The sequence below is a fragment of the Lutjanus erythropterus genome, chromosome 8 (genome assembly GCF_056507025.1).
Source record: "Lutjanus erythropterus isolate fLutEry1 chromosome 8, fLutEry1.hap2, whole genome shotgun sequence".
Taxonomy (NCBI): Eukaryota; Metazoa; Chordata; class Actinopteri; order Lutjaniformes; family Lutjanidae; genus Lutjanus; species Lutjanus erythropterus.
In genome coordinates, this window is record NC_139324.1 from 37,672,965 (window position 1) to 37,689,225 (window position 16,261).

At 37.5% G+C, this 16,261-nt stretch overlaps 2 protein-coding genes across 3 annotated transcripts in view; both read left to right on the plus strand.

Moving 5' to 3' along the window:
• Positions 1 to 1,706: 1,706 nt before the first annotated feature.
• On the plus strand, positions 1,707 to 5,304 carry c8h2orf76 (chromosome 8 C2orf76 homolog). 2 transcript variants are annotated; one of them, XM_084724160.1, is made up of 5 exons: positions 1,714 to 2,041; positions 2,330 to 2,380; positions 3,764 to 3,801; positions 3,988 to 4,069; positions 4,990 to 5,304. In XM_084724160.1, exons 1-5 carry the CDS (start codon positions 1,912 to 1,914, stop codon positions 5,064 to 5,066), a joined length of 378 nt encoding a protein of 125 aa, XP_084580286.1. In that variant the 5' UTR covers positions 1,714 to 1,911; the 3' UTR covers positions 5,067 to 5,304. The 2 variants fall into 2 exon arrangements, with proteins under 2 accessions (XP_084580287.1, XP_084580286.1); XM_084724161.1 differs by lacking the exon at positions 2,330 to 2,380 and having other exon boundaries at positions 1,707 to 2,041.
• A 4,484-nt stretch (positions 5,305 to 9,788) lies between these two features.
• Positions 9,789 to 16,261, plus strand: part of ccdc141 (coiled-coil domain containing 141) — a 35,137-nt gene continuing 28,664 nt past the window's right edge. Inside the window, exons 1-3 of the mRNA XM_084725463.1 lie at positions 9,789 to 10,247; positions 13,464 to 13,586; positions 14,090 to 14,326. Of these exons, the coding sequence (XP_084581589.1) occupies positions 10,077 to 10,247; positions 13,464 to 13,586; positions 14,090 to 14,326 (531 nt within the window). The 5' untranslated portion in view covers positions 9,789 to 10,076. The remainder of the gene's footprint in view (positions 10,248 to 13,463; positions 13,587 to 14,089; positions 14,327 to 16,261) is intronic.

Here is a 16,261-nt window from a genome sequence, read left to right on the forward strand (position 1 = left end):
GGACCTAAATCAGTTGTCAGTTTTCATCAGCAGTCACTTAACACAACTCCAGCTGAGCATGAACATAAAACAGTAAAATAAAGCAGATACCTGAAAGTACAAACAGCGACACAGAAGCCAAATTTTAAAAACAGAGATTCCTAGAGAGCACATTCTTCACTCTAGTTGAATATTTTAAACTCATACGATGATGCATATTTGCATCTTTGTTTGACTTTGTATGTAATTGTGCCACATGAAAAATTTGCTACGCTTTTAGTGTGAGCACACTATTATGCTACAGTGATCTCAGGAACAGTGGTGGGTGAAATCATGTCTTGTGATGGTCTTAGATAAGTGTAAAATAATGCTGGGGTCTCAGCCTTTTGTAACTCAAGGCCCACCTCTGATTGTTACAAAATTCTGAGGACCACCTTCCCAAATTAGTGAGAAAATGTATTCAGGGTCAAATTTCCACCACACTTTGGAGTTTTTACTGGATTAGGGTTGCCTCCCACATCATTTTACTTTTGAAAAAACGATTCATTTTGTGTCGCTGCATGGCATAGTGGCATAATGTCCATACAGTAGGGATACAACAAATATATCAGTTATACATTTATCTCAATAAATTATCTGATGTGCTGATATTCAGTCAAAGTGGGAGGATTTGTGAGAGAAATATGGGCAAGTATTTACATGCATTCACACAACTACAGTTGAATTTTACAACTAAAACTGATTTACAGTTATTTACCAACTGGGAACATGCATTAACAGGCATTCACCGCCAGTGTGACTTATATAGATTTTGTGAGGAGGAAGAGGAGTCAGGTTTATCCTGTCTTGTTTACAACTGAAATTTCTGTAGTTCCCCTTTAACCAGTTAAGGGATGATCAATGTAAGAAAAGACCTGAACATCATTATAACATTATTATAATGGGGAAAACATACATTTCTAGCTACAGAAACACAGCAATGAAAGACTGAACATTTCACATTGTTTTTTTGAAGTATAAGTGTGTTCTCAATTAAAAAACTATTAATAAGAATAAAGAACAGGAGGATCTTCTGAATCAGGCTGCAGTTAAACACAACTTTGTAAAATTATAAAAGTTTATTAAAGGGACATTAATATATTATGTTTTGCCTGTATAACTGGAGAAATAATTGTGTATGAAAGTGTGTGTACATGGATATGTACAGTATATGCATATGTTTGGGTGTGTCTGTATATCTTCACTGTCTGGCAGAAACTTTGTATGTCTAAAATCATTTGTGTCCGACAGCAACAATATGTTTGTTAACTTACCTTTTGTCCTATATTGCACTTTGATGTAACACAACACTTTAGTAACAACAGGAAGTTTTTCTTTTTTAAATAAATTTATTTATTTCCTCTATTTGTGTTGTTGTTTTCAGCTGTTTTCTACTTTATGCAGATGTGTTCGTGTCTATCCTTTTGAGCTTTTTTTTTAAAAAAAAACAATTTTAATCAACTCGTTTACCTGTAGAATATTCCAACAGGTTCTTTTTTTTTACTCTCCTAGTCTTTTGTTGCCAGTATTGTCTTCATATCGTGTTCAATTGAGGATATGTCAAAAAGGATAAACAATTTTTCCCCATACTGTTTAATTTGTGTGGCCCTAACTTTTGCAGAATCTTGGCTGTCTGAAACAGTAGGTGGCGGTAAACAGCCATTCCCGCCTTTAAACGCGTAGAAGAAGAACCTCGCTCGGTTATCGATTCACTTTGTCTCGCTAGTCGAACGCTCTCGACTGTTCATGTCTGATCAGGTATCCTGCTTCTAAACGTGCTTGTCACACCCATGCAAAACACGGTAACGCTACCTGTTTGACAACGACAGCGTTTACAGAAAAGCGCCGTTTGAAGGCACTTTAATCGGCGGGACGGACCGCGGGGGGGACAACATGGCGGATGGAGCTGTGGTCACTGTCCGTCTGGTGAGATCCTTCGAGCACAGAAACTTCAAACCGGTGGTGTTTCACGGAGTCAGTTTGGACCAGACGGTGGAGGACTTCATACAGTTTGTCAGAGACGGTGAGTGAGAATGAAGACAGGCTGTGCCATGTTATAAAACCGGAGTAATTAGCCGCTGTTAGCAACTGTCTGAGACGTGAAGAAAAAAAAAGTACAGAAGACGTTGCTTCAAGTCATTTATTGTACGTATCGGTTGTCTTAGCATTTTCTGACCTCATACCCTCAAGTAAATTAAAAGTTTACGTTTCCTTTGCAGTCCACAGGCTGACGTATGTATGTGAATATCATATGTTGTTAATGATAGAATCTACATGCTAAAGTCATCATAAGTCCTGCATTTTCTTCCAGATATTGCAAAGAGAGCAGGACTTCCTCCTCCTTTCAAGAAATATTCTTATGGTATGTATGTCTGACGTGGATTGCATTAGAGTTACTGTGATGAATCAGTTTATTTCTTCCACTAATATTCAGTGATGAGTGGATTCTGCCTCATGAAGCTTTGAGGCTTCAAACTCAGCAACACAGTGACATCTAGCGGTGAGTAAAACCCACAGCAGAGCCGCAGCTCTATAGCACCCAGGGGCTGGACAACGTATTGATATGATATCAATATCATGATGTTAGACTAGATATTGTCCATTTTCTTTTCCTGGGTTTAAAGACTCTATTAAAATAAAATGCTGTGATTTTCTTGACTTATCAGACTGTTCTAGCTCTTCCATTATTCACCTTTATTCACCACTTAGTCTTTAAATCCACTTTACTGATGATTATTTATGAAAAAATCATTGTATTCGTATATTTTGTCAAAGCACCAACAGTAGTCATCCTTACACAGGGTTTCTACAGGCCCTTAAAATCTGAATTTTAGGCCTTGAATGTCGTTAAATGTGTTTAAATATGATTCTGACAGGTCTTAAAAGTTTAATTATGAAGTTAACATTACTTGTATAGAGGTGTATTTAACTTGTATTCACAGTCTTGCTATATCGCCCGGTTCACACTGTCTCCTGTAATACTGTGATACTCTAGCACTGAATTGTTGTAATAAATACACACCTTGTTGTGTAGTATGTCACAGTAAAATAATTTACAAATGAATCTTCCAAAAAGTCTAGATATGAAATATTTTAGCTGACACAAGATATTGATGTACAACTCACAGTGTGATGTGATTGGAGGAGGATATTTTTTAAATTAGCTTACTTTTACTTCGTTTTAAGTGAAAATGTTCTCAAAATGATGTTTTTCTAGTACGCACCTTTCCGTATTTCTCAGTTGTTCTCTTCATATCCCACTAATGTGCCGATCACCCAGTGTAACTGCAAAACTTTAAAAACTCGAGCTGATTGAAGGGGTGGTGGTTTTTCTTCTTTTGACATTAATTGTGACACAGTGAACACTGAGATTCACAGCAGTGAAACAAGCTTCGATATCATCTGCTCTTCTAATGTCCCTTATTGTGAAGTGTGATTATAAAGGAAAAAAGGAACCATAAATCAGATGATGTATCTGCAGAGTGAGATCCTGTGGGAGCAACAAACAAAACCTTTCATTATGATTTCATATATTTATTATACATATTTTAATTATAAATATTTTGTAGTGTCAATATAAACCAGTTCACCATCAATCAGAGCTCAAAATAATACCATCAAATACAATTAAAAAAAATGTACTTAAACCACCAACCAGAAAGATCTTAACCAGCCTGTAATGATGTCGTGTTCATTCTGTGGCAGCTGACATGCTCTGCATCTGATTTTGTTCTTTTATTTTCAGACACAATGAAGATTATCCACCAAGCACACGGCGCAAAGGTATCTATCTGATGTTGATGTTTTACAGCTGGGCCAGAGGCCTGGTGTGTGTCTGAAGGCCAAGTGTTCACCAGCAGCTAAAGCTCAGCAGCACTCGGACTGAAAAGTGTCTCGCTGTGGTTGTACTTCACAGAAGCATGTTGCTGGGGACAGTTGACATTAAACTTTTTCTTTCTTTTTTGGCAGACTAATGAGTTGGTGATGAGTTTAGAGGATGATGAAATGCTTATTCTACAAAATGGCCAAACCCTGAGAGCTGCTGGTGTCGGTAAGAGACTGACATTGCTGACATTAAGCATTCACTGAAACCTGTCTTTATTCAGAATCAGTTTTATTGTGTCTGTGGATCTAAATCATCTAAAAATATAAATATCAGTTCAGTTGTACTATTTTCAAGGGATCTAAATCACAAGCTTCATCATGATACAATATTATATTGAGAATTAGTATAATTCAGGGGGCTGTGATCAATATCAGATGGTACATGTCCATTTAACATATTCAGTTACATTCATGTCAACTCACAAAAAGCAGCAAAATTATGATTTTTTTTTTATAATTTAACAATTCCAGACATTTATGATGCAGACCTACCATGTAATTTACAAAACGAAGGTGCATCTTAAAGATGATGATATAGATACATATTTTGACTTTGCATCAGTAGTATTGGATCATTGAATACAAAATCAATATATCGATCCAGATCGAATCAGAACAACCCTGAAATGTACATGGTACGATGACTGTCAATTTTCATACCACACTGTACTGCTGCAGCCTTATAAATCAAATTACTTGCCCCTGTACACATTGTTTCATTTATTAGCAGTTATCAAATAACAAAGACTAAAGTTCATTTTTCATTACATTTTTTACTATTTTCTAAGTCCAAGATGGTCTGAAAATGTCTTGTTTTGTCTAAAATCAAAAGATATTCAGTTTAATGAGATAAACAGAGAAAGGCAGCAATTTTCATATTTGAAAAGCTGAAAACAGCATTTTCTGCTTTTTTACATGAAACATAACTTTAACAATTAATCACTTAACAAAATAGCTTAAGAGTTTCACTATTTTAAATCACTTGCCCAGTTAGTTGCTGGATTTGCTGACCAGAGAGTGTAATCTTAATGAACTGCTGCTGGAAGTTAAGTTTAATCACTAACATTTTTGTCTTTCTTGTTTCAGCAAATGAAACAGAAGTGGCCTTCTTCAAGAAAGAAGATTACGGTCTTTATAAAGCAAATCCCAAGACAGCCTGGTGACCACAGTATTTTACTTTGGAGCAGAGGGGATTCTTAAAAGGACAGAGGTCAAAGGTCAAGTACAGCACAAAAGTGGTGCCATCGTGTTTAAACAGGAGAGTTTTAATTTGGTGGGGTTGTTTTTAAAAGTGAAGCTTATTATCCACCACTCTGCCTTTTTATTTCTACTTTTCATTATGTTATGTATTATGTAATGGAGTTGTTTTAAAATATGCTGAATAAAGATTTTTGAGAGCTGTTTTTTGACTTATTTTTTAAAGGTATTAATGCTGATATTTATTGCACCATATAAGCAGGAGAAAATGGTGGTGACCTGGTTGCAAAAATTTTCTTGAATTACAGCTAAACGGTGTTTACCAGGATCAAAACACCTTCAGAGATTCACAGAAGCCGTTTTGATGACAGGTTACACTACCGAGGTGGTTTTCTTGCTGGGTCTGGCTCCTGCTACCCTGGGGCCTCACGGCTAACTGATGTTAACACACAAAAATGGCTTCATGACCGCTCGCTAGTGGGCCTGGCCCTTTACCTGAATGGATACTGCAGCTGCATGCACTTGAAGAGAGTTTGATTCCCAGTCTAGGCGACCGTTGGCTCTTCGGGGTGGGGTCTCACCAAGCTTGGACGTTACACTTAGCTTTACCTGTTACCGAGGTAAGTTAGCTATCTTTCCATCAAGAGACTCTGTAAACAACCTCTGTACTGTACTGTTCCTTGTTGGTCTCAGAGGTTGAGTTCATCACAGTGACCAGTTATGTTTACTGGGAGGCCTCTGATCCCAGTTCTGTTTCCAGTTAACGGCAGCTAACAGTTACAGTGAGCTTCTTCAGCAACAAGTCAAGTCAAGACATGTTTATCTGTAAAGCCCTGCAATAAAATGACCGAGAGTTGAAGCTGAGAAGCCAGAGGACTTTAGAGGTCAAAACAGAAAATACCTTCTCCATAAATTATGAGTCAGTGTCACACAAATCGGTGAATTAAGTTATAAAATTGTCCTATAGTACAGCAGTTTCTGTCATTGCTGGGCCAGATATTGGTGTATAGGTGAGGGGTAGTGCAGTAAATATGTGATAAAAACATTTATTATTGATTTTGTCTTCATGGGAACTTTAAAATAAAGAGCAATGTTATTTGAAGTTACATATTAACATACAGCCACATTCAAGCTAACGTTATCATTTGATGGTGTTACATGATAAAATAGGAAAAACATAAATTAATTCTGAAATATCACCAAACAAACTGGACACATTTATTTAACGCTAAACATGTAAGTAAAAGACACTGGTTGTAATCAAGCTTGCCATGTAGGCTAACATTAAAATTGTTCTGGTTAAGTCAGGAATGTGTGAAGTTAAGCTCACTGAATAACGTTACATCCAACACAAAATTTACAAGCATTTTAACTGTATATGTTTTGTGTGTTCATAATGTCAGGAATGTTAGCTAGGAAGTGTTTGAATGCTAACGTTAGCTGCTGTCTCACGGTGGCTAATGTGTTATCAGACATCTTGTTTTAGCTTGAAATATGTCTCCTTAGATTGTCTTTTCAGTTGCTAATTGACCAGGAAGTGATGAAATGATAATGATTTGTCAGATTCCCTGCCATTATACAACATGCAACCTGAAACACATCAGCAGACATTTGAGCTTCCCACCCTGAGTTGTGACATCAGAGGAAAATGGCCGCCGTGTGAATATGTGGTGAATGAAATAACTCCAGTAATGTACAAGAAAAATTACATATACTGTATTTAAGTACAATATTTGATTGATTACTTCATGATTTGATAGTTAATTAATGGCACGGTCTTTTTCTTTGATTGTTATATCTTCATTATGTTCTGCTTCATGTGCAGATATATTTACACACTGTCATTAAAATAGAGAGAGAGGGGAGTGTTTGTTTATGGAAGGCAGATGTCTCTCTGTCATTCAGCAGTTTGATAATCCGACTGGAAACCACATCTATTTTTACTACCCCTCCCTCCCTCTCTGTCTCCCTCTCAGCTGTGTTTCCTCTCAGAGTTTTTCTCGTGGTCCCACAGTCTCAGCAGCAGCACCGGCGGTGAAACGTCCTGATCTCCATAAACGTGCCTCAGGTACTCTGCTAAACTGTTTTTAATCTTTATTCATCTTTCTGTGTAAATTTACTTTATTACTTTCTGTCTAGTTTTGATCACACACTGTAAAAAGAGAGAAAAGTAAATTTAAAAAGCTACTAAAATTTAAACATCAGTGATAAATACTTAACAGATTTGGTGGGAGGTAAAAACATCCCTCACTACTTTTTGTTACTCAGTTTTTACAGATAAAGAAAAAACTCTTTTTATCTTTTGAGATTTTGAATGAAAAATACGTTTTTATTTGTTCCAATATAATTTTTTTTCCTGATTCCAATTCCTGAACTTTGTGTATGGAGCAATACAGATTACCAATCCAAAACAAGTGCTTTTAGATAATTAGATAGATAATTATATATTTTTTAACAGCTGAATCCTACTAAAGCTGTGTGGACATGATTGTTGTATGGTCTGACTCAACTTTACTGGGTTCTTTCCCAGCAGCATCTGGTTTCGGGACTAATAAATTACATTTTAATGGACTTGTGCACTCAGTGCTGCCTGATCCAGTATTTTAAACTGTCTCTGATGCATTTCCAGTTTTGGTATGGGAACAGCCCTCGTTTTTATCATGTGTCACTTCACTTTATTTCATTTTTTTTAATTCCATCATTTGATTTCCATCTCTTTGATTTTCACTTTAAATGATCATTACTGTTTTTACTTTACAAGTATTTTCATTATTCATTGTTTGCATTTGAAATAATTCTACTGAAGTCTGTAACTTGCTAACATTTTTTTTTTTTTTTTTTTTGAAATACTGGATGTATTCCAAAACAGAATATTACTAATAACCAATAGTATGACCAATGTTTTGGTTGTCAAGGTTATGAAAAATGACCCCTTACTAAAATCCAAGCCTAAAATTGTGGATCAGGTGTCCACGAGTACACAAGTCTGTGTACTGATCAAATATCACACAGTTTATTAGCCCGTAAAAGTGACCCTGATACTCAGCAGCGTCCCGATACATCAGGTGTTTTTTTGTTTTTTTTACATGAGCCAAGTCATACAATAGCAATAGTAATCATATCACATCTATTGAGGGTCAGTAGTATAAAGCTATATAAAAACATTTTTAAACATACTGCAATCAGATAAGTACTTGGCCAATACACAAAATTCATGTATCGTATCGAGAAGAAAAATAGTACCTAAACATGTCTGCTTATGACTGATCTATGAAGCACTAGTAAATGATTTGTTTAATTAACGAAACTATTATAGATCCCTTTAATAATGGGTGAATTAATAGAACATCAAATATGAAATAATTATTTAAATATATTTTGATGGTGTTGAATTATTGTTGCCTGCATGAAAGTATTTCAACTCACAGTTTACAGGAAACCAAGCAGATGTTTCGGTTGCTTCTTGCAAACCAAAGACAACTTAATGCAACACAGAAAAATCTGTTCTGAAATTTCAGAAACAGACACTGAAGTTCTTTTCTTCCAATACAATTTTATTGATTTTTTTTTTTTTTTGTTACAATTACAAGAATATCACAATCCCATCACCACCACCACCACCTCCCTACCCCCTATTCCAAACATAACAAACAAGGAAAAAATAAAAATGAAGAAAAAACAAAAACAAAAGACAAAAATCAGCCCCCCGCCCCACCCCAGATAGTCCTTTGTTCTATTGTTGAAATTAAATTCATAACAATAATAAATGGGACTAGGTACAGGTGGCCTCAAAACAGAGTCAAAACATAGTTCAATGGATCAAAACAATAGATCTGTCTGTAGACAATTATTGGAGTTTTCAACACTGAAAACCTTCACATAAACATGAATGTCAAGAACTGAAAGAGCCTTAATTTCTCTCATATTCAAAAAAGATTCAAAAACATTATCATCTTACTTAAAGCAAACAGCCAGTTGCTCAAACTTCCCATGATCATGTCACCCAAACTTTCTTTTTCTGTTGTGAATATAATAGATATACTATTATGATTAATTTTGTTTTCAGTCACACTAAACTATTTCACATTTAGTGATCCTAAGGTTACTTTTTCATCATCCCAGTCATTACATTCAAAGGCAGCGTCATATTTAGTGATGACTGCCATGTAGTTTCCATGTATGGTAATAAGTAAACTGCTGGTAAGCAACATGTGACGATTAAAGCAGAAGATATCAGTTATCATCTAAATCAAGTTGAAGCTGTCAGTCTGAACTTTAAATGTTGAGCTAATGTTAGCGAACATATAAACTGACGTTGGTTTGATGTGCAGGTTTGACATATAACAGCCAGGCAGAGAGAGGTTGCAGTGATGGGACGTTTTATGTTATGAAGGACTCAAACCCTGAAGATGTCCAATGGTGAAACAAATTTCTGGTGCATTTTTCTTACACACCTGAAGTTTTTACATTGGACTTTTGGTTGGTGGTCGGTGTACAATGGCTTTCAAATTGAACTATTTCTCTATAGTGGTTCTCTAGACAACATATAGGGCTGTTTTTCATTAATTCATGGTCTCTTTTATTCTGTAGGAGATTCTACTGTCAACGTTTGAAGAGTAAGAAACTTCAAACACAAAGCAACCGGATTACATCTGTTGGTCTGGAGTGAATCTGGCTCAAGGGGCACTTCCCAACACAAACTGGTTCAGCTTTAGTTCAGGAGTTGTTTGGGGAACTTTGTATGTTTGCGGTGAAGCCACCAACACTGAAAACGAAGGAAAAGGGGAAATAATGGAACAAGAAAACTGGAGGAAAAGTGAATTGATGAGGAAAATGGAACTATGAGTGAACTTTACTGTTCAAGAAGATCACTTTAAAAAATAAAACTAAGAGAATAATATCAGAAGACGGGCGAAGGGAAGAAAAGAGAAAGATTTCCTCAGCTTCTAACAGGACCCTGGATTTAGTCTTTCTTCATGACGACCGGAGAGACCGAAGAGACTGTGACATGTGGAGGACAAAAGAGGACAGACGGGAGAACTGGAGGAGGAGGTGGCGGAGAAGGCAACATGAAGCTGTCTTTCACCACTCTCAGCACAATCGCCATTCAGGCCGGCCAATCACAGATTGTCGTCTCTGTTCTCGGGGTACGTGAAGAGACCGGAACACATTTGGCTTATTGAGCTCTGATTGTAGGTCAACAACAAGACCTCCACCTTAACTGACTCCAGTGTCGGATTAACTTGGAGGAAAGAAGTGACCGATGTAGACGTAAACTGTCTGTGTTTTGTTATGTTGCATTGACGCTGTATTACTATTATTGACATGTAGCCAAGTAGGATAAATTAGTGTCCAAAAATCTGTGGCAAAATGGCTGCAAATCCACCATCAATGACAGATAACATCTAAATAAAATCCTGACACTGGTACAGTTGCTCAAACAATCAAATTAAAAGACTATCTGGTTTTACTTGTAAGCAAATAGCATCAAGTAATGTGAAAAAGGCTAAATTAGACTAAATGTAATTTATCTGGTGTTTCTACCATCTTTTAATAATGTGTGGATGTTTCTTAGTTGGAATAATGGGAGGTTTTCTCATGTTTCCCATTAAACCAGTGTGAATGTGCATATGAAGCTAGCTAATGCACTGTTAGCTTTGACTTCAGATATCAGATATAAGTGACTACAGAGTGTTTTTGTCATAGACTTGGCTTTGTATTTAGTTAGCTAACGCAGTGTTAGTTTTGAATTAAGTGGTCTGTTGAACTGAGATTTGACCATTTAAACCTTTTACCTTTAGCATTAGCCTGATTTTAAGCTTAAACTTTGACTTCTGTGAGCTAATCAACATTTAGCTTTGTCTTCAGTTAAATATTAGAGTGTTAGCTTTTAGCTTATGTTAGCTGTTTTCTGTAAGCTGTTCAATTAACAGTTAGCATTGACTTGAGTGACCTATTAGCTAGTTTGTTCACTTCAGTTTGCTCAATTATTAGAGTGGTCGCATCTAGGTAATGTTAGCTGTTTTCTGTAAGCTGTTCCATTGTTAGCTCCATTAGCTTCAACTTAGTTAGTTGTCAGTGTCTGTTAGCTTTAAACATTTTTAATCTGTTTCCTAGTTTTAATTTTAGTCTGTTAGCTTCAATTTTTTAACTTAGATTTTCTGCTTTCAACCTCAGTTTCAGCATTTGACTTTTTTTGTTAGCTGTCTTTTTTGTAAGTTGTTGGTTATGTTAGCTATTAGTCATATTGCTCACAGTTAGCAATAAATCTGCTAATTTTGAATTTCAGTACTTGACCTCATGTTTTAATTTTTTAGCATTGTTTGCTTCCTTTTAGCTAGATATTTGACAATTAGCACTGACTTAACTGAGCAATTAGCTTCAGTTTTAGTTAGCTATTATACTGTGAGATTCAAATTAAGCGCTGCTAATTTGAGATTCGACCTTTCAGTGACAGCATTATCCTGATTTTCACTTTGACATCTGTGAGCTTTGACTTTAAATAGCTATATAGGCAGAAGACTTTAGGCATGATTTTGTTGGCTTAAATGTGAGCTATCAAACTGTTTGATTAGTTATATATTAGAATATCCACCTTAAGTTCAGCCAAGCTATTGACTGATAGCAAGATTCATCCCTTTGAGGCTGTTTCAGGAGAGACAAACCTCATCTGAAGTCAGTCACTTTTCTGTCCATGTGCTGTTTCCTGTTATAGCTCAAACTATTTACTAATGCGGCTGCTGTAAAGGGAAGTGTGTGTGTGTGTGAGAGAGAGAGAGCAAGAGAGAGAGAGAGAGAGTCTAACAGCTGATGCCTCTCAGTGTTTTTTAAAAGCGAGTGTGTGTTTAAAATGTATGCAGGATTTTAAGTTTGGGGCACTATTGTCATGTCTTTAAAGTGTGTGTGAGAGTGTTGGTGTTGGTGTGTCTGTGTGGTCACGCGTCACACTGTGTCTTTTTTGGTCGACATGCCTGAGATACTGTATCATCCTGAGGAATGCTGCAACAAACACACACACACACACAGACACGTGTGCACGTCCATGCAGCTCCCTTTCACCTTCAGCGGTCAACAGGTCACTTTGTTGAGAACAAAAACAAAACAATATTAACAGTCTAAAGTGACAAAATCTCCAACTCACACAGCTATTATTATTATTTGATTAGCTGTTACTTGAACAAGCTGCCATAACCTCATCAGTGTGCATTAAAATCTACCTGGTTTGGTTGTTTTATTTAGAACAAAAACAAAAGAAAGGAAGTGCACAAATGACTTATTTCATCCTCCTGTTGCTTTTAAAATATTCTGGGGGGCTTTCATACCTTTAATTGATAAGACAGCTGAAGTGAGGACAGGAAAGAGATAGAGAGAGGAGGAATGGCACACAGCAGCTGAGGACTTACAGCCTCAGTACATGAAGCACACGTCTACCAGCTGAGCTATCAGGTCGCCTTTCTTCATTTTATATCATATTGCATATTTTGCCTGCTTCACCTCTCATGGCTCATTCATTCAGCCGGAAGTTTGAAGAAGACAAGAAAGAAGACATAAATGAAAAAGTCCAGAGCACTGAGGCTGAGCTTGTATCATGACAGTCCATCATCCTGTTTAAAGAAACTCAAGGGTATTAAAAGGTTTTGTTTAACAGTCTAAGTCTGAAGTATAACCACACATCTCAAACTGAGATCAAACATTGAATCAAAGTGATTCATAGTGAAAGTGTGAAGCGGACAAGCAAGACATGACTAATGGAATAAAGGTGATAAGTTATGGCAAATCAAGAGCAAAGAACCCAAATTCTAAAAAGTTGTAACGTTATGTAAAATGTAAATAAACATAGAATGCAATATTTAATGTTGTTGTTTTGTTGTTGTTTTTTGTAAATATACACTCATTCTGAATTTGACGCCTGCAACATGTGAAGTTGTGACAGGAGCATGTCTCTTTTAATGACGCTCAGTCAGTGTTTAGGAACTGAGGACACTAATTGTTGAAGGTTTGAGAGTGAAAATCTTCCTCATTCTTGCTTGATGTATGACTTCAGCTGCTCAACAGTCCGGGTCTCTGTTGTTGTATTTTGTGTTTCATAATGCATCATATATTTTCAGTGGGAAACAGGTCTGGACTTCAGGCAGGTCATTCTAGTATCTGAACTCTTTAATTACGAAGCCACACGTCTCACACATGTCACAATGTCTCTTGGTATTGTCTTGATGAAATAATTACAGATGTCTCCAAAACACACATAAAAAAGATGTGAAAGTGGACACTGCAGACAGAGGAGGTGTGTTTTTATACTGACTGTTCTTTTTACATTTCTCATGTGTTTTCTGTTGTGATCTTGTGTGTGTGCGGGCGAACAGAGCGGGTCTGTGATCCACCTCCAGCTGGTCCAGGTGCATCCAGGCCTCTGCGAGATCGGATCAAACCAGGAGGAAAACCAGACGCTCCTCCAGGAGCAGCAGCAGCTGATGGAGAAACTCAAGGTGCACAGACAGAAACACAAATACTCACACATTTGATGCTTGTAGTTCATGCTGGGCAACAGTGTAGAAACAGAAATCTGACATCACGTCCTGTCTAGCTTCTGTAATTAAATGCAGTCTTACATTCAGCATTTCTTTCATCAGTCTACATAATATTACAAATTGAAACCTCCCTAATTTTTAAGTTACAAAATGCTTTGCATTCAAAAAAATTACGATTTCTATGAAAGTTTTGTAGTGCAGCAGTGACATCATTGGCACTTGGTTTAATCTGTATCTCTAATAACCACCATCACTCCTGTATAATATAATCTCTCCGATTTTACAGCTGTAATCTCTCCTGTCTAAAAATCTTAAACCTGCAGTGATCTGTGGACTTATGGGTAATGGTGTTTGTTAAAGGCAGCTAAAACAAATTCAGAGGTTTACTTTTTGTAACTCATTTGACCATTAATTGTAATTTCAGCGTGATTCTTCTTTGAAATCTGTTGTTGTCATTCTAGAAACATGAGAGGGAAGTGCTGTCTGCGGTGGAAAGGAGTCGACAGACAGAGCAGAGGAGAAAGAGGAATGAAGGGACAATGGAGCTGAAGAGGAGCAAGAAACAGGAGGAAGGGGAGGCAGTGTACAAGGCCATGAACGCATCTCTGAACGAGGGATGGTCGTTGCTTCTCCGCCTGCTAGAGAGACGACAGGAGGTCCTGACGCTAGCTTCAGACTTTTACCGCCGTGTACTGGAGGTAGAGAAAAATATGGAACATTAGCAGTCTTAAAGTACAACTTAATTCATTCATTTTGAGGTGATTACAAGATGATTTCCTGCTTTTTTATGCAAATGATAGCATCTTACAGGGATGCAGGCTTTCAAGAAAACATCTAAGTTTATTCCCTGGGTCTACTTAGTTATTCAGGAATCTCTGCTTAATGTTAAGATATGAAATAGTGTATTTAGACCCAGGGGTGCATGAAAGCTGAAAGCTGAATAGAGACTACAGGTCTTTGTAATCTGACTCTCACAGGAATAAGTGTTACTGTCTGCAGTAAAGTTCTTGGAGGTGAAGTGCGCTGTCCTCTGCGAGGACTGTGGACATGATTTATCCTCGACTCGTGTCTCAGTGAAGGACATTTGTTTCAGCTCTGAGTCTCACATTCCTCAGGCGGTGCCGTGTCATTTTTTAAACAACACCTGCTGTCTGAGCACGGTCACCTGCTGCAGGCTTTGTCTAAAACAGTCCAATGGTGAGCTTTATGCTTCTGTTTTAATCCTCTGTGCTTTCAGTGTTTTTTTTTTTTTTTGGTTATTCACATGTGCATTCTGTTACAGGGAAAAAAAAGTTCTGGCTTGTCTGTATTTCTTTCACTAAATCACAGTCATCTTGGGCAGGCCTAAGCCCTTGAAGAACATTTAAACACGGGGAGGAGATGCCTGGCATTAAGGGACCCGTGTGTAGGATTTAGCAACATCTAGTGGTGAGCATGCAGATTGCAAACACCTTGCCTCACCCCCCATTTCCAAGCATACAACAGCGATACTCATCTTGCAGCCTGTGGGCCAAATCTGGTCCTCATTAAGGTGCTGGGTAGCACTCCAAAAACCTTTTTCTAATTCAAACATGGTTACACTTCATTTCTCCGTCCAGCCAACTGGCGCAAGGCAGCTGTAGTCAGATTTGCCGCTTAGCAATGATAAGTGAGGACAACAAAAACAGGCAGTTCAGTGAAAAATGAACAGATGAATTAACTTAATTATACCATCTCATACCAATTCTAAACCACTGTGTGTAATTGGCCAAATGACAATGCAAGGCTGCTCATATCAGGCATCATCAGGAGTCAAAACATGCTAGTGCAGCGTTCCTACCTGATAGCACTGCAAGAAAATTTCATGTATTGTTTTTGCTGATAAATAATGTTATTATTAATGTTTGTTCATTAACTGGCCCATGGCTAGCTGTCATTTTGCAAAAGTGGCCCCTGTGCAAAGCAAGTTGAGTACCCCTGCTGTAGGAGAACGTACAGTGGCCGCCAAACTCGCAGAAAAAGCCAAAGGCTGTATCTAGAGCCAGTGTTTGGGTTGTCTGTTCTGAGCTACTGAAGAACCATGGCAGTGCAACGTGGCGGCCTCCACAGAAGACGACCCGCTCGCTCTGTAGAAATAAAGGGCTCATTCTGAGGTAACGAGAACACAAAGATTTTTATTTTCAGGTGATTATACACTAATACACTATACACCAGACCTCTAAAATGGCTAAATCCCCACAAGGGAAAGGTAACTGCTGTTAGTTTGTTCCCACTTGTACTGTTAGTGACCAGATCAGGGTTAGGGTAACTTACTATTTTCAGCATGTAGGTTGCTAACTCACAGTTTGTTGTTGTTGTTGTTTCACATAGCGACAGGGACTTTGAAAATTGTAACATGCAGATAGAGTAAGGCGAGGAGAATGCTGACTGAAATAGGTCATCATCGTCAGGTTTATACCCACAGTCTGGATCTGATGAGTCGGACCACAGTAACATGGACTGAGAAACAACTTTCCCAGCAGAGATGATGGTGGATGTGCTCAAACACTTGGTAAAATTACATTTTTATCCAAAAACTCATCAAAAGTTGGCTAAGTGCTTTGAGAAGTGTGCCGGTGTCTGCATTTCAAATCTTATGTTGTCCATAGATCGTC

Coding starts and splice junctions, on each gene's coding strand:
- c8h2orf76 (XM_084724160.1), top strand. CDS start 1,912: ATGGCGGATGGAGCTGTGGTCACTGTCCGTCTGGTGAGATCCTTCGAG. Junction 2,042..2,329: donor CATACAGTTTGTCAGAGACG/GTGAGTGAGAAT, acceptor ATTTTCTTCCAG/ATATTGCAAAGAGAGCAGGA. Junction 3,802..3,987: donor ACCAAGCACACGGCGCAAAG/GTATCTATCTGA, acceptor CTTTTTTGGCAG/ACTAATGAGTTGGTGATGAG.